We start from the raw sequence: 17,786 nt of genomic DNA, 5'->3' as shown, positions 1-17,786 counted from the left end.
ACCATCACCGGCTGCAGCAACCGCCACAAAACCGCTTTGAGGACTTGCATCACAAGACACCTGTGGGAGGCAGGCTGTCTCAGCATCTGCAAGAATGGCAAGCCATTACTTGAGATGTGTGGGCTCTAGAAATAATAGCCCAAGTTACTACCTTTCTTTTCAAACGCAACCTCAAAACAATCCACCAGGGAGACACCCTTTGAAGTTTTCAGACCTGCTCCTACAGCAGGAAGTTCTAACCCTGCTGGAGAAAGGTAATATAGAGCCAGTACCTGTAGCGGAGAGGAACAAGGGATGGTACTCCCTGTATTTTTTGATTCCCAAAAAGGACGGAGGCCTGAGACCCATCTTGGACTTAAAAAAACTTGAACAAGTTCCTCAGAAAGGACAAGTTCAAGATGGTCACTCCTTCTCAGATACTTCAGGCCCTCAACTCCAGGATTGGTTGGTGTCATTGGACCTTCAGGATGCTTATTTTCATGTGCCGATTCCTCTCGAGCACAGAAAATACTTGAGGTTCGTAGTTGGCGACTCACACTCCGTTTCGAGTCCTGCCATTCCGATTGACCTCTGCCCCGAGGGTCTTCACTAAGGTAATGGTAGTGGTGGCAGTGCACCTCAGCAGAGGGGGATTCGCGTCTACCCCTACCTGGACGATTGGTTGATCAGGGCACGTTCTGCCGAACAAGCACTGGATCATCAGTCATTTGCCACTTCCTCCACAAACTGCCTCCCTCAATTTCAAGAAGTCACAAATAACACCTTCCCAACAGCTCCAGTACATAGGGGCTGTATAAGACACATCCTTGGGAAAGAGCTCGCCACCCATGTCGAGGGCTCAAGACATTCTTCAGATGGTTTCCAAAATCTCCAGGCCTAAGACTTTAAGGTTACTCGGCCTCATGGCATCCTGCATCTCCCTGGTGCCAGAGGCACGCCTGAGGATGAGATCCCTTCAATGGACTCTAAAGACTCAATGGTCGCAATTCTCAGGTCAAATGACGGATCTTCTCCAGATTCCCAACAAGGTTCGGCAGGGTCTTCTGTGGTGGACTTGTACAGAGAATATCCTAAAAGGAGAACAGTTTTGGCAACCATGGCTGGAGATCAGTGGTGACGGACGCCTCACTCATGGGGTGGGGAGCTCATGCGAACGATCTGACAATGGGCGGTCGCTGGTCTCCGTTGGAGTCCAAACTACACATCAACCTTTTAGAGCTGAGAGGCTTTTCTTCCATCTGTCGGATGAAAACATATCTAGATAATGACGGACTACACAGTGCCCGTGCATTATCTAAACAAGAGGTGTACGGTCACTACCTCTGTGCAGAAAGGCAATGCAGCTCTGGTATTGGGCAATTCAAGAAAGAATCTCCTTAACGGCAGTTCATCTAGCCGGGGAGGAGAATATGACGGCACCGTGCTCTGAGCAGGCAGAGCACGGTATCCCACAAATGGGAACTGGCTCAGGAAGTCATTCAAGAGATATCCGCCCTTTGGGTAACCCCTCAAGTAGACCTGTTTACCACAGGAATCAACCGGAAGGGCGAAAGGTATTGCTCAAGGCAATTTCCCCCCCGAGAGGAGCCCTAGGGGACGCGTTCATGGAGTGGAATTTCCCACTATTGTACGGGTTTCCTCCGATTCCCGTCATTCCTCGGGTCATCAGGAGACAGACGGTTCGGAAACCGCATGATCCTAATTGCCCTGGATTGGGTCAGGAGAACGTGGTACCCGGTCCTTCGAGGCATGTCCATCTTTCCCCTGATATGTCTTCCTCAGAGAGAGAACCTTCTCTCTCAAATGGAGGGTCAGGTTCTCCATCCAGAGGTCAAACCTTCACGCTTGGTATCTGAAAGGCTGAGATACAAGGATTGGGACCTTCCAGGTGACGTCATGGAGGTGTTGCTTTCAGCAAGAAGGCCAGCAACAAAATCTGTATACAATTTCTGTTGGAAAAAAGTTTTGCAACTGATGCAGAGAAAAGAATGTTGATCCTTTTCTATGTTCTATTCCGGAAGTACTGTCCTTCCTCTTGTCCCTAGCACATAGAGGTCTAAATGTTGGGACCATTAAAGGTTATCTTGCAGCGCTTTCCATCTTCAAGCGCTCGTCGGAAGAATGCTCCTATTTCAAAATCCCTTTAGTAGTACAATTCTTAAAAGCACTCACTAATGTGTTTCCTCCTTACCCATTCCAAGTGCCAATTTGGGATCTTAATCGGGTTCTAAAATTCTTAATGTGTGCCCTTTTTGAACCCTTGCACACTTGTCCATTAAGATTACTGACATGGAAAACTGCTTTCCTAGTGGCTTTAACATCTGCAAGAAGAGTGAGCGAATTGCAGGCACGGTCTTCTGGGCCACCCTATACTCTGTTCCACAGAGTTGTATTTAGGGTTAAACCCTCATTTTTACCTAATGTCTGATTTTCATTTTAATCAAAATAATTGTTCTACCCTCCACCTCATCCTAGTAAGGAGGAGGAAAGATTGCACAGGTTGGACCCGAGAAGAGCTCTAAGCTTTTACATCTCTAGGCTTTCCAAGCTTAGAGTGGATAATTAACTGTTCATTGGCTACACCGGAAGGAAATTGGGGTCAAAACAAACCATATCACGTTGGATTGTGCTTTGCATTTCAGAATGCTACAGATTAGCAGAGAAAAACCCACCAGAAGGCTTAAGGGCTCATTCCACCAGAGGCATCGCCTCTTCGACAGCCCTTCAAAGAGGTGTTCCCACAAGATCCATTTGTGAAGCAGCAACTTGGTCTTCGCTGCATACTTTTTCAAAATTCTATAGTCTGGATGCTTCCAGTCTAAAGAGCTACATTTTGGTAAAGCAGTACTGTGTTCAGCCATTTAAGGGTATCAAAAAATCTACCCCTCTTCAAAAGAAATTGTCCAAGCTAATTTGGGAGTCTATCTAAGATGAGGAATAAGTTGTAGGACACAATCCACTTGAAGAACAAGTTACTTACCAACTGGTAACGTTCTTTCGATTCGATGTTCCTCCAACGTATTCCTCATCACCCTCCCAGCCTATCCCTCTGTAGATTTTTCCCGGTTATTGCCACTTCAATTCTCACAAGGCTGATACCTGACTACTGGCACAATCTACACAGTACATAAAAGGTGAGGGGGGGGAAACAGAACTGAGGCCAATGTGCACCAAGCGTGCTACTTATATACCCGATGACGTCTTTCCGAAGCAGCTAAAGCTGGATGGAATACATCTAAGATGAGGAATACGTTGGATGAACATCCAATCGAAAGAATCTTACCAGTTGGTAAGTGCAGTGTCAGAGAAATCCTTTAGATTTCTCATAATGTTTAAATACCTTTTCTTGTGTGAACTACTGTTCCCAAAACAAGTAAAATGAAATTGACTTTACTTACCTTTTATCTTTGCAGGTCCAGCACACACCATTTTATGCGTAGCGCTGGGGTGTTACCTAGTAGCCCCTTATCCTACATTCTCATATAAAAATGTTGTTACCCTCTATATTTTAAATGGCTGGTTGCAGTGGTTTAATGGTCCTACCATTGTGCTTTTCTACCGCAGTCTGAACCATCAGCTGCAGTACAGCACGCATGGGTGACCATTTTGCCAAAATGGCTCCTGACTTTTTTTCGCCAAAGGTTGGGTTACCTATTGCCAAGAGGACAAGGCTGGTGTAGTCTCCCACAGGGTTACTACATACAATCTTTCCCAACCACCATTCAAGAAATGGCGATAAAAGAAAGATGCCACCTTTTTAGGGGGTCCATGGTAACCCTTCTGTGCATAGGCGCGCAGCTGTGAAGACAGCCTATGAGCAGAAATTGCACAAAAGGCAGTAGTACCCGTCCCCTGCCACCAGCCTTAACTGTATGCTTGTCACTGTAACTAGCGTTACAGGAGCAGAGAGAAAGTGGGTCCAAGGTAAGCCCTCAGCACTCAACCAGGCTGGTGTGTGCTGATCTCTCAAAAGGAAAAACTAAAAAGAATAATAAGTATCACTCTAACCTTGAACAGTAGTTAAGGAAAACAAAACTGAACAGGAGAGCCCAAACGGCTCCCAGTAACACTGCAGTGTCATGTGCTGCAAACGTGAAACGCTATGCTTTTTAAAAAGCATGGAAGTGGAGGCAAGCATGACTCCATAAAACAAAGTAAAAACAGTCGGCAGGATTCCCATGGTTGGAGCAAAAAGAATGTATGATGAGGGAAGGGGGTGGTGGGGGTCAGGACTGGGGTTGACACTTGCCTCATCCAGGAGAACAAGAAAAAGGTTCAGAAGTCCAGCAATGGGGTCTCGCAGGTAGAGGGGATTTGACTTGAGCATGATATCTCCCTCATGGAGCACTAAAGTGACCACAGTTTAAACATAAACTGCTTTACTATACTGAGGATTGCTAGCCTGACCACCAAGAACATTCAAACCACATGTGAATCTATGAAAGCTACCAATGCTGGAGAACAGGAGTTACAGGTAAATAACTTGTGTATATTTTCCTCTAATTCAATGACCCTCTTATTACCGGTTTCCATTAGTGGTTGCTTAATTTGTTTGATATGCTTTTGGTTTTCAAACCTAAATCCTTCTGACTTAATTTGCGAATGCAACTTCTATGCCCTGCACATGAGCCATTTAGCTGTTGAACAAAAATCTTTGTTGCAAATCCTTTACAGGTAAGTAGCTTTTGCTGATGGTTGAGTGCCATTCCGAGGTTTTTGTTTTCGATCTCGTTTTGTGGGACGGTCTTTATATGGCGTTTGGTTGCCCTATTCTCCATCTAGTGTTTTCTTCTTTCAAATTCGATGCTTACTTGAACGTTGGTTGGAACTTAGTTCTGGCTTGTAGAACTAACATTGAACTCATTCACAGCCGACAGGCAGTCCTTTATCTAATTTAGAATTACAACTGCAGGATATACAAAGTTATGGTTTTGACTGTGGTTTAGGAACATTTGACTCGCACATCTTACTTAATTGTGGCTCAATTTGGACAAGATTTCTTGCCTCAGAGGAAAAGCTTCGCTCGAAACACGTGTCAGGCTGTCCTTTGCATACATTAAACAACTGTACTTGAATTTTTGTTGGTGTGGCGCAGTTCGGTTGTTACCTTGGTCTAATTAACATTGAATGTGTCCTTTATTTTTCAGAACTCCTTTCACCAAAGTCTGAGCATGCAAATGGCTCTATGAACGTACCACATCTCTCGCCTCCTTTAACCCCTCCCACCAAGCTTTTACAACAGACGGATGACCAAAATGCTCAAACTATGGATATGTCATTCATAAACCTAATGTCTCCGTTTGCCCAGGAAGATTATTTGATGAGCCTTGATCATAATGAGGGAATCGGTGATCTCTTTGATGCGTACGATATAGAAAAGCTTCCCCTCTTTGATGACTTTGTGTGCAGTTGATCCTGTTGACAAATATTCTACTTGGAGCAGGTGGCAAAATGAAATATGTAAAAACTGTTCAAGTTTGTGCACAATTCTTGTGTAAACATTGAGCTTCAAACCAACCTCCATGATGGTAAGGCCAAAGCCCAACGAGAGCTGAGGGGTGTTCTTCAGATGCACTGAGTGATGAAACCTCCAGTTGAAGGTTAACATGACAGGAAACGCCTTTATCTGGTGGGGGATCTAAAGGGACACCCCTCATCCCCCCATGCACAGACCTACTGAAAGAGACGACGTTGGCTTCTCTGCTAAATCACAGCACCCGAATGAAGTGGGAACCTAGTGCAAATTACTTTGCAATGTACTGCCTATTTAAGTGGCGACCTAAACTAGACACAAGTGTGGCTGTACACCTTGTATCGTAATACATTCTGTTGAAAAATGTAACTGCTGCTAAAAAAAGTTGCCTTGGTTATTTATGTAGTGTCTGTATAATGAAAAGAAAGATGCAATGCTATTGATGTAAAAGTTTAAGTGTGCCTGTGAACCGGTACAAAATGTGGTACTGAGAGTCCAGAGTGCCTAAAGGAGATGCAAGGATATTGTTTATATAGCTTTTGCTTGTCGACCTTACCACATTGAACGTCTACTTGTGAGGTCTTGAGCACTGGAGAGGTGGCTTGTGTACTACCTGCCCAACAGGAGTATGGTTTCGAAGTGAGAATTGGTTTGAATAGGAAATTGGTACTGTAGTACCAATGTTTATTTTTTTGGTCCAACACCTTGAACTACCTTAAACTGCCAGTGTTTTGGCAAAGCTGATGGCTTCAAAGTCCTGGGCTTTCCAGTGCTTAAGCTTTAGCCATGACTGTTCTGCATATGCAGAAAGGTATACTTTGTTGTACCGTTTGATTACACTATACGGATTTCCGGGTACAGTTAAAATGCTGCTATGAAAGCCTACACTTGAATTGACTGTGGTGAAGTCCTGTCCGTGAATGAATCCTTAACTGTAAAGGCCGCTTGGTGAGCAATGTCATGGAGTGTATGGGTGATATAAACGTAACACTTGAGCTGTCCAACAGTGTTAACATGTTAAATGTACAGTTGTGTGCATGGTTTTTAGTGATTATTTTTTTTATTTAAGTTGGTTTCATGTAGCCTACTCACATTTTAGCCATATCAATTTGTACACTGCTGGCATTTTTCAAGCCATTTGTAATTTTTATGCAGCCTTTTTAAGTGAGTGTAAATACAATCCATAGAGTATTTAAACTAGTGATGGAAGGAAAAGAAGTGATTTGCAGACAATTGGTATGAAATAAGGTGTGGTATTACAAATGAGTTGCTGTATGAAGAAATGATTGCTAAGGGGGAGAACACATATTTCCTTTGTGTTAGCTAGCAGACTGGAAAAAAAATGAAAAACAAAAATGCTTTTAAGACTTGTATATCTGACCTGGCTATGGCCAGACCACTGGCAATCGATGTTGTTGCAACATAGTTTGCAATTGAAAGAAAAATAAAGTTATTTTCTGTGATTTGTGAAATTGATTAATGCCATTGCAGTACAACCCAACCTTCTCCATGCAACTCTGGCTTGCGGGATTGTCTCCATTTTAGGTAAACTGTTTTCCTGCAAGGTGATCACTGTCCGCTTAAGTAGATCATTTGTGGTCTCCCCTTTTCACTTGCACACAGAGCACGGTCATTCTACTGAATTGACTGCAAACAAAATCAGTATTTTAAGTTGCAATATATACATAAGGGATATCTACAGTCACGACATTCAAATTGCACATGTCCACGTGCTTTGGGGAGCACTGGCCCTTTCTTGGGTATTATACATGCCAAGATTGATGTCACAAAGGTGCCAGAAAAGTCAATATTTTGTCTGCTTTATGTATTAGAATCTATTCAGCACATGATCACCAGTTTTCATTGGGCCCATGCTTATGACATATATATAAAATCTTCATGGCATAACATATTCCATGTGAACTTGAAAAGGACACATCAACCTTAACTGAGACGTTAGTGTCAGAAAAGATGCTGCAAATACAACTTTCTAGTTGGGAAGAATTTTCCTCCCTCTTTCCAGGGGCTTGATACATTTACCTCATTTGGGTCACATGGTTTCTGTAGTGCCCCAGACTTTCAGTGGGGTAGTGTTTGGGTGATTTTTACACAACCTTCTGGTAAAGGATGTGCAACGATCACATCTAAGGGTTCTTTGTGTTCGACCCAAAATATAGTCCAGACTCTCTAAATTGGTATCTATGACAAAGTAATGTGCCTACATTTAAGGAAAGCCTAAAGGCTGGACTGGTACAGTTTGGGTCCTTTTAGACGCACCAAGAGAATACATATATTCTGACTAATGTATACTCGAATAAGGGTTACACATAAAACACATATAGATCTAATAGGTGATTGAGTAGTGATGCAATGTGAAAAGAATAATCATAAAATGGGCCTAGATGGACATTCACCACACTTAAGCTAATTGTATGACCTATACCTTGTGTTAATCCCAGTACTCGTTCGGCCATAGGATGAGAAATGAGATCCCTAGATACAAGCAACACTCATTGTTTACTCATTCAAGATCCACAAATGCCACGCATTGATAAGTCACAGTATTGTTCTCCAACTTCTAGTCATTTTACACATGTATACCATGTAGTGGGAGAGAATGGAGTTACAATTCACACTGGGCCCATAGGGACAAACATGTTTGAGAATAGACTTGCATTATCAATCTTCTGGTCTCATTATGCTCCTAGAAACCTGTTGGACACAAAGTAACTGCAGATATTGCATGCTTTGCATAGGTTGTCATCTAGTGGCTGGTGCCTTTAGCTTTTTAAGTTGAAAAGGATGTTGACGGGGGCGTTCCTGTAATACTAGTGCAGTATGGATCTGCGTGAAATGACAGAGTTGAAAAGGGTGACTACCAAAACCCCCACCCACCATTGGTTTGTGTGTGTATGTATATATATATATATATCTGATGTTTGTTTATCTGCTTAGAATCACATGCTGTGCATAGTCCGACATCCAGTGGTCACTGCATTTTGTTTTTCGTAGTCGAAGGGGATGTCGACAAGGCTTGTCTGTAACACTATGCCTATAGTGACGTGCGTTGTACCCACAATCCCTCACGTGTCGAGGTACCTCAGATTGTTTTTTTACGCCCAGTTATTGGTCGCCTCTGTGCAGAGCTCCTTGAGAGACATTGCAAAATCATTTCTTCGACCCTTGGTCGTTTATTATTATTAATATCTAACATATAGATCCCTCCCTCGACCAAGCTGTTTCTCCGCCGAGCAAGATCTTCGACGGAAGGACGAGTGCATGAGATCCTTCGGCGTCGCTGAACAAGTGGCCTGGCCTCGCCGGCCTTACACAGTAGGGAAAGTGGGGTTGTGTGGTCTCTTCTCTCCGAGAATGCCTTTCTCTTTCCCCTCCCTCTCTTTTGAGGTCGTAATCACACTTCTTGCCCTCAGCTATGGAGAGGACGCCCTTCGTTTTGCCCACTTTGCAAAGGCAAATATACCTGGAAGCACAAGCACAAACGGTGCAACCGTTGCTTGCCCCTCGATCACAAGGAGGACGGCTGTGCGGCCTGTAAGTTACTTAAGCCCAAAACGATAAATGGCCGTAGGGTTAAAAGTTGGGCGGCCTACGCCATGTCTAGGTCAGATTCCTCGCCCGCTGCCGCCGAATGTGACGAGGACAGTGATTACACGGCCTCCGTAACGGAGGTTGTAGATCTCCCGAGGGAGCGTTCGCGCTCCTGTTTGTCCGTCCCCGGCCCCGACAAGCCCGGCTCACGCCCAGCTTATGGGGATGAACACCCCGGCGACAAGGACGCACACAAGAAATCTCAAAAACACATACCCCACGGCACGCATTCGTCAAAGACGAAGGCAGCCAGAGCGCCAATGGAGGCGCCGGGCCCACCGGCGTCTTCAGCCGACCGCAAGGGTCGCCAGCCCTCCCCGCTCCCGCGACAGGCGACCGGGCACTCTGGAAATAAGGGCGCTAACCCCAGACCCTCAGGCGGCGACGCGCCTCATAAGAGTGCGCACGTTGCCAGTAAAGACTCGACGGTACCTAGCGCGCACGTTGCCAGCAAAGACTCGACGGTACCTAGCGCGCACGTTGCCAGCAAAGACTCCACGGTACCTAGCGCAACGACGAGTGATCCCTCGGCAGACCGAATGATCGCCGAAAGCCTCGCGCGTATATCTTCTAAGGACGGCCAGAGACGGACGTCAAGTGACACGCCGAAAACCGCACACAAGGCCAAAGAAACGCAGAAGGTGCCGGAAAGTAGGCTGGGACAGCTCCCGCCGTCGACGTAAGCCCTAGCCTGCCAGAACACTTCTCAGAAGGCGAAGGCACCTTATCTTCGACGCTATGGGACAGATCTAGACGAATACAAGAAGAGACTCCTTTTTCACTCCCAGACAGCTCTGGCCTACCTCAGTGGACCTTAGAGAAGTTCCAGTCCTGTATGGACAAGTTAGACAGATTCATGGCCATTCCAGAAAATAGGACATCTAAAAGACCTAGGGAGGTACTCCTAGAAAGTCCAAGGGCTAAATACCCGAAGTTGTTCTATAACCCCTTTCAGGAGGATATGAACTCTTATGACCTCACCGAAGAGGACACTCACTTCCAGGAGGAGTTAATTAATGAGGAGGACCAACAAGAGGGAGAAGGCTTTGAGTGAGGACTCTAACATAAGTGAGGAAGGGTACGAAGAAGACCGGGTGAGGGTGACCCAAATCCCTGGCAGTCACCATCAGGGTCTACAGAGCCAGACATTATAGACATCAGGTCTCCTCAAACCACACCAGTCAGCAACCCTTCGCCTGTTGACGACCAGCCCACCTTTAATGCGCTGTTGAGGAAAGCAGCAGCACATTTTGAGATCGAAACTGGGGAGGTCACCCCAGACACTGACTTCGTGGAGAGGATTATCAAAGAAACCCCCACCCCTCCACCAGCCAAACAATTCCAATACTCGCCTCTGTTAAGAGATGAATCAACCCTTCACTGGCCACCCCTGCACTAGTAAGCGGGGTTAATCCAAGAATCAAAAAATTGTTCTCCCCCTCTCAATCAGACCCACTATATATTTATTAAGGGTCACTCAATCCCGGACTCCTTAGTGGTGACTAACACTAGGAAAAGGGCTGGGGTTCCACTGTCTACCAGCGAGGCACCCCCGGATAAAGAGGGGAAAAAGCTTTATGCCCTAGCTAAAGGAATTACCACCTCGGCAGCATTCTCAACTAGAATTGCCAATAATAACACATTGCTGGCCAGCTATGCTGATGCGCAATGGGGAAAGCTTAAGCAAGACATCGAGGAAGTTCCTGAACCCCTAAAAAACTAGATTGCTGGCTACAGTTAATGAAGGGTCTCTGGTCAACCAAAGCATCGTTAAGAATACCCTCGATGCAGCGGAAACAGCTGGTCGCTCTTTGGTACAGGGAATTCTGCTGAAGCTCCAAGTCTGGCTTCGCAATTCCGGGTTTAAGGCAGAAACGCAAGCGGCGCTCATTAACAAGCCTATTGAAGAGTCTAACCTCTTTGGAAAGGCAGTAGACGCACTGGAGAATGCGAAAAAAGAATTTGATACCATAAAGACCTTGGACCAAATCTCAAAGCCCCCTAACAGGCGGGGATTTGGCAACAAGCGTTCTTTTCGTGGCCAACGCCAGCAACAGAAACAACAACTTCAATATTCTGCCAACAACTAACAAAGTAATAGTGGCCAGTACAATCCTAGAGGTCAACGCCGTGGCAAGGGGAGAGGCCGGGGTTCCACCCCTAGAGGCTCCCAAGCCACGAACAACACCAACTGACGTGAAGATTCGGTTCCCCTCCCATGCGTCGCTGGTCGGGGGCCGGTTAACATCCTTTCTTCCAGCATGGGAGGGAATAACATCAGACCGCTGGGTACTATCTACCGTAGCCCGCGGCTACTGTAGAGTTCAGCAGTTCCCCAACATACAGACCCCCGAGGGGACGGCGCATGACACCAGAACACCTCGCCATCCTTCTCCAAGAAGTGGACCAGCTACTGGAAAAAGGAGCTATAGAGGTCGTGCCTCTATCTCGGGTAACGGAAGGTATTTATTCAGTGTACTTCCTTGTACCCAAAAAGGATTAACCATGCGCCCTGTATTAGATCTGCGCCCAGTAAACAAGTTTGTCAAACCCCAAAAGTTTCGTATGGTGACCTTACAGGAAGTAATCCCACTACTATCACAGGGAGATTACATGACCACACTGGACATGAAAGATGCATACTTTCATATTTTAATGTTGCCAGCGCACAGAAAATACCTCAGGTTTATGATAGAGGGCAAACACTACCAGTTCAGAGTGCTACCCTTCGGCATAGCATCTGCACCAAGAGTATTCACGAAAGTACTGGCAGTGGCAGCGGCCCACCTGCGCAGGTTATCCATCCCAGCATACCCTTACCTCGACGACTGGCTCATAACAGGGGATTCTTAGGAGACATGCTTCTCAAACACCCAAAAGACTGTAGACCTTTTGTTCCAACTGGGCTTCTCCATCAATGAGCAGTCGTCCAGCTTAGACCCAAGTCAAACAATTCGTAGGGGCTCTAATTCGAACAAAGGACGGCCTTGTCTTCCCCTCCAACGAGAGGGTCCAAAACATGCTGTTTCAGATCCCCAATATGTGGCAGGTCGGGAGGTGACGGTGCGCAAAGCGATGCGCTTGCTAGGAATGATGGCGTCATGTATTTGGTACCTCACGCGTGCCTGTGCATGCACCCAATGCATGAGTGACTCAATAGCCAGTGGTGTCAGGCCAGCGGACAATGGGACGATCTAGTGGTGGTCTCGCAGGCCTTGGTTCTCTCGCTACGGTGGTGGACAAAGGAAAACCTGGTAAGAGGGAAAACCTTTGCCACACCCGCAGTGGAAGCCACTCTAACCAGACGCATCCCTCACAGGATGGGGGGGCTCACCTATCCCATCAGACTGCTCACGGAGTGTGGACTCCGAGCGTAGCATCCAAGCACATAAACCTACTGGAGCTACTGGCCGTGTTCAAGGCACTAAAAGCCTTCCAGGAACACCTACAAGGGAAGACAGTGATTGTCCTTACGGACAGCACCACAGCCATGTACTACCTCAACAAGCAAGGGGGCACCCACTCTCCAGGACTGTCCAAGCTGGCCCAGAATATCTGGAAGTGGGCTCTCAAACACATGTTCCTACTGGCGCAACATGTACCAGGGGAACTCAATCTGCTAGCAGATGAACTCAGCAGAGACTTCCCTCTGCCCTCAGAGTACGAATGGCAGTTGCACGAAGACATCGTCTTTGACGTCTTCACACAATGGGGATTCCCAGAAATAGACCTGTTCGCAACTCTGGAGAACTCGCAATGCCAAGATTACGCCTCCAGGTACCCCCAGAACCAATCCAAGGGGAACGGTCTATCGATTCCATGGTCGGGGAAATTTGCTTACGCCTTTCCCCCCGACTCCCCTTCTCAACAAGATTGTGCACAAGATGCACCAGGAACAAGTTACCATGATACTAGTAGGCCCGGCAGCCATGGTTCACCCACCTGATGGAGATGTCCCTATCTCCCCCAGTGAAACTTCCCTGCCCACACTACATGCTATCACAGGACAGGGGCAGGACACTGCATCCATGCCCTCAGACCATGAACTTAGCAGCCTGGCTCCTGAGATCATAGAATTTGGACACTTACAACTCCCGCAGAGATGCATGGACATCCTGAGGGAGGCTAGAAAGCCTAACACTCGTCACTGTTATTCTAGCAAATGGAAGAGATTTGTCATCTGGTGTAGAGGAAGAAGCATCAACCCCAGTTGACTGCTCCCCCACGCACATTGTCCTGTACCTGACCCATTTACTGGACTCGGGTCTAGTGTTCAATTCCATTAAAGTCCACCTAGCGGCACTTTCTGCATACACCACTTCCCAGCTTAAAGTGTTGTGGTGGAAAGTCCCAGTTATGAAAGCCTTCATGGAGGGAGTAAAGAGAATACACCCGCCGATAGCAAACCCAGCTCCCGGCTGGGACCTGAATGTGGTACTTACCAGATTCATGGGCTCACCCTTTGAACCCATGCACAAAGCAACTCTTAAAGACCTCATTCTTAAAACCGCTTTCCTAATAGCTATCACCTCCATTAGGAGAGTAAGTGAACTACAGGCTCTTTCTGTTTTAGACCCCTTTGTAGCAGTTCACAAAGATAAAGTGGTTCTACGCACGCACCCAAGGTTTGCACCGAAATTCATCTCAAAATTCCATGTAAACCAGTCAATAGAACTACAACGTTCTTTCAAAACCCTTCCAATTCGGGAGAAAAAAATTGTGCATACACTTGATGTGCGCAGAGCTGTCATGTTCTACATGGAAAGAACCAGACCACTGAGAAAGACTAATCAGTTCTTTGTCTCAGTGGCAGCAGGAAGAGGAGATGCAGTATCAAAGTTCACTATATCTAGATGGATTGTTCAATGCATCACTCTGTTACACTCTTGCTAAGAGAACTACCCTTCAAGCCAAGAGCACATTCTACTCGAGGCACTGGGGCATCCATGGCATTCATTGCAAATGTTCCCTTGAGTCCATCTGCAAAGCGGCAACCTGGAGTTCTGTGCACACCTTTACAAAACACTGTCTAGATGCACACTCTAGATCTGACTCCCACGTGGGACAGGCAGTATTAAGACATCTTTTCTCTACTGTTCCTTCCCTTCTCATAACCCACCGCCAACTCCCGGTACTGCTCGCTAGTCTATGCACAGCATGTGATTCTAAGCAGATTAACAAACATCAGAAGACAATGCATTACTTACAACCATCAGAAATGCTTTTACGGTATCTGCTTAGATTCACATGCGCCCACCCTTCCTCCCCCCTCGGATGGAAGGAACATAGACACCTTTCTACATCTCTCTCTTTTCTGTACTCACTCATGTATAGAAGGCTCCCTCAGGGCAGAAAATATACAAACAGAGGGACCTCGACGCGTGAGGGATTGTGGGTACAACGCACGTCACTATAGGGATAGTGTTACAGACACGCCTTGTCGACGTCCCCTTTTCTACTATGAAAAACAAAATGCAATACTCTGCAGTGATCACTGGATGTCGGACTATGCACAGCATGTGAATCTAAGCAGATGCAACCATCAGAAATGCTTTTACGGTAAGTAATGCATTGTCATATATATATATAGGCCCCACCTTAAGCCTATACATTTTCTATTTACTTTACCAACCCCCCCCCCTCCCCCGAACACACACACACGAGCAAATGGGGGTCAGACTTTTGGTATGCTGTCCTTTTGACCTCTGCCATTTTGGCCTAAACCGTGCAGTATCCATGCTCCTTCACATGTCAACTTACTCAGATTATTTTTATATGCCATCGGGTTGGTTGCTATATGAGGAGTTAAATATCAAATTTACCTTAGATTCAGAGCCCATAATCACTTGTCTAGCTATATGAAAGCAAATTGTGCTGTTAACACAGAAGACTTAATGACTGGCAGAATATTGAATGTTGCCGTGATGAATTCAGTGGACCGGTCGACACTGGATGCAACTGGGCTGGAAATCTGACACAGCCCGGGGTAAGAGCATGGCAAGGGAGAAGGCCATGCCCTTAAGTAGTATCTAACATATGATGCACAAGGATATCACCTGTTAGCCAAGTATGTGCTCTGTGCCTATCACAGGTACAGAGCCTTCCCACATTAGATCTGTCTGAACTTTATCACAGGTTGAGCATGGAGCCATCGCAAGTATCTTTTTTTTTCTATAACTATTACATGTTATGCACAGAGGTATCGCATGTCAGCGACTGTCTAGGGAACGCAAAGCTTTGTCATGTCGGCAAGCCTGCCTACTCTTTACCAATTATAGGTGATATACTCCCATATTAGTGAATCCATCTGCACTTTATCGCTGGTTAAACATGGGGCTCTCACAGGTCAGGGAGTCTGTCTTTTCTGTCTATTGCAATACAAGCACACAAATGTCACAAGTTTGCAAGTCTCTCTGCTATGTACCTATCACTGGTGATGCACATTCACCATACATCAGCGAGTGGCTCTGCAATGTGTTTATCACGGGTGGTAAACAAGGCCATTATATGATAGTGTGTTCGCTATCTGCCTATCACAGTTAATACAAAGTACAATCATATGTCAGTGAGTCTGCTATGTGCCTTTTCACAGGTGGTGCACAGAGCCATCACATACTTGCAAACATTTCTTCTTTGTATTGTGACAAATCTCACGGTGTCGTCACTGCTTCCATTGGGGGAGCACCTTCTCCTGAGGCCAGGTGGATGAGTCCATTACCCGATAGTCCCTAAGGGGTTGGTACTCAGCAGGAGGATTGCCTGGGGAGGAAGACCAACAATGAGATCAGTGACCCTGGGAGAACGCGGTATCCCCACCAACCGCCTGACCCTAGAACCCTTGCCTACCATGACCCCACCTTTTCTTCACCTTCTCTCTCTACAACTTTACCTTCTTCCACTATGTGTTTTGGTAGACCAACCAAAGTAGAGAGTACTGAGGAGAGGGAGTTCCCTAGTGAGTCACAACATCATGGCCCACTCGGTACTGAGGTGACAAGGAGGCGCGTAGCAATATAGAGTGCCTATCAGAACATGCACTCTAGAGGTTCTTGACAACCGGTCAAGTTTAAAAGGAAGAGGGACTTGAAGTGTGAAACCCACCCTGGAGGAAGCGCGAGATGGAGAACGCTCGGGGAAGAAGGAGGCAGGCCGTGGAGCCTGCTGGTGTGCAGAGACCGTGTGGTGAGCTGCAGAGGAGGTGCTCCTGGCAACCCTGGCAGTACCTGACTGATTTGCATATGGCATCTTGACCCATCCCACCAACTCGCCTCCCACCCCTCCCTTTTATTTTTTTAACCGGAGCCACCAGGGGCCCACTCTGGTGGTGATGGTGCGCTGTACAAATATCCTTTAACATTAACATCTCCAGGCTGAAAGGCACACAGTAGGGAGAGTAGTGGGGAAAACATACTTGTATTCTAAACTATTGTAGAATACCTTCTTATGCAGTCTTCTCTCATAGAACTGTCTCCTTGTCCTTCAACGTTGGAAAATACACCATTTAAATTTTGCCTGTCTTGCAATAATAAATGTCCTTGGAAGGAGACCCACTGAGTGTGCAACTATTGATATCCGGTGGAATGCAACAGAAGTGTCAAGCTTATAAGCTCTTTAAAGCAAAGGTCCTCAGAGATCACCATACAAAATGTGTGTGTGGGCTGAGGCATTTGTCAAGTCTTCTGCCATAGCGGGAAATCTCGAGGCCGACTAGTACAGTGTTGGGTTCGAAGGTGAATCAGAGGAGCACACGAACATGGAAGCTTCAGGTTCCCATCAGCCTATCCCTATCTCTGTAAGGCAGGCGTCTGGCCTAGTTGTGCAGGCTACCCCCCACCCCCCGGACTACAAAAAGGCTGCCCACATAAAGCATAAGCACGGTGGCCAGTGCTTTGATGCAGACTGAATCAAAACACATGGAGAACCATCAAAACACTGCCTCTTCAGGTGTGGCCGTCCAAACAGTGCCTACTGGCCTCGAAGCGCTATGAGGTTGAACGCCCTTTGGAAGACAAGTGAAAGGTAAGCTGTGACTCAAGAATTTCCAAAATGTGTGCGTGTGTTTTTAGCCAGCACAAAGGTGGGTCGGGAGGGGTTAGAATGGGTGCTGTGCAAAATTGTCACAGGAAAGGGAGAGTCAGAAGGGTCAGATTATGTGTACAGCTAGTCGGAATTTTGCGTGGGTCACAGCTGTAGTCTATTAGAGGTGATGCATGTTTTGGGTGCGGCGCTGAGTAGTGTTTAAAAGGTATGCAGGAGAATAGGCTGTACCTGTCTGGGATATGGTTGTTTTGTTGTGGTGGTGTGCTTGACGTTCCATTGAAAAGAGCTGACACATGGTTGAAAAGGATCTTGCGGAGCTTATCATAAAGGCTTGATTTTTTTCATCTCTCCCTCCCCCCGCCCCCCACATATTCCCCCTTTTTTGACAGTAGCAAAATACAGGTTGGAAGCCCACACCCTGGTATGGCATTGGGACAACATAGCCAAATAGTTTGGTAGCACTGTGGGATGTGGTGGGAAAACGGTGAGATGATTAAAAAAAAGCAGCATTACTGAAATGATAGTCTCCTAATTGGTTCTAGCTGCAGACTGTGCTCACATCTGACGGGACTGCAGCGTCGGGCAAACCCGGAATGGTGAGTGCCCATAGGATGGTGTCCTTTGCCTGAGCCCCTAGCTGGCTGCCCTGTGGGATTTACTTAAG

The 17,786-nt window shown here is 46.4% G+C and overlaps 1 protein-coding gene across 1 annotated transcript in view; it reads left to right on the top strand.

Annotated features, from left to right (window-relative positions):
* E2F3 (E2F transcription factor 3) overlaps positions 1-6,936 on the top strand; it is a 191,808-nt gene extending 184,872 nt beyond the window's left edge. Inside the window, exon 7 of the mRNA XM_069613576.1 lies at positions 5,148-6,936. Coding sequence (XP_069469677.1) covers positions 5,148-5,413 — 266 coding nt within the window. The 3' untranslated portion in view covers positions 5,414-6,936. The remainder of the gene's footprint in view (positions 1-5,147) is intronic.
* Positions 6,937-17,786: the final 10,850 nt, after the last annotated feature.

Source organism: Ambystoma mexicanum, chromosome 5p (assembly GCF_040938575.1).
Source record: "Ambystoma mexicanum isolate Mex_15411 chromosome 5p, UKY_AmexF1_1, whole genome shotgun sequence".
Lineage (NCBI taxonomy): Eukaryota > Metazoa > Chordata > Amphibia > Caudata > Ambystomatidae > Ambystoma > Ambystoma mexicanum.
This window is presented reverse-complemented; position numbering and strand designations above follow the sequence as displayed.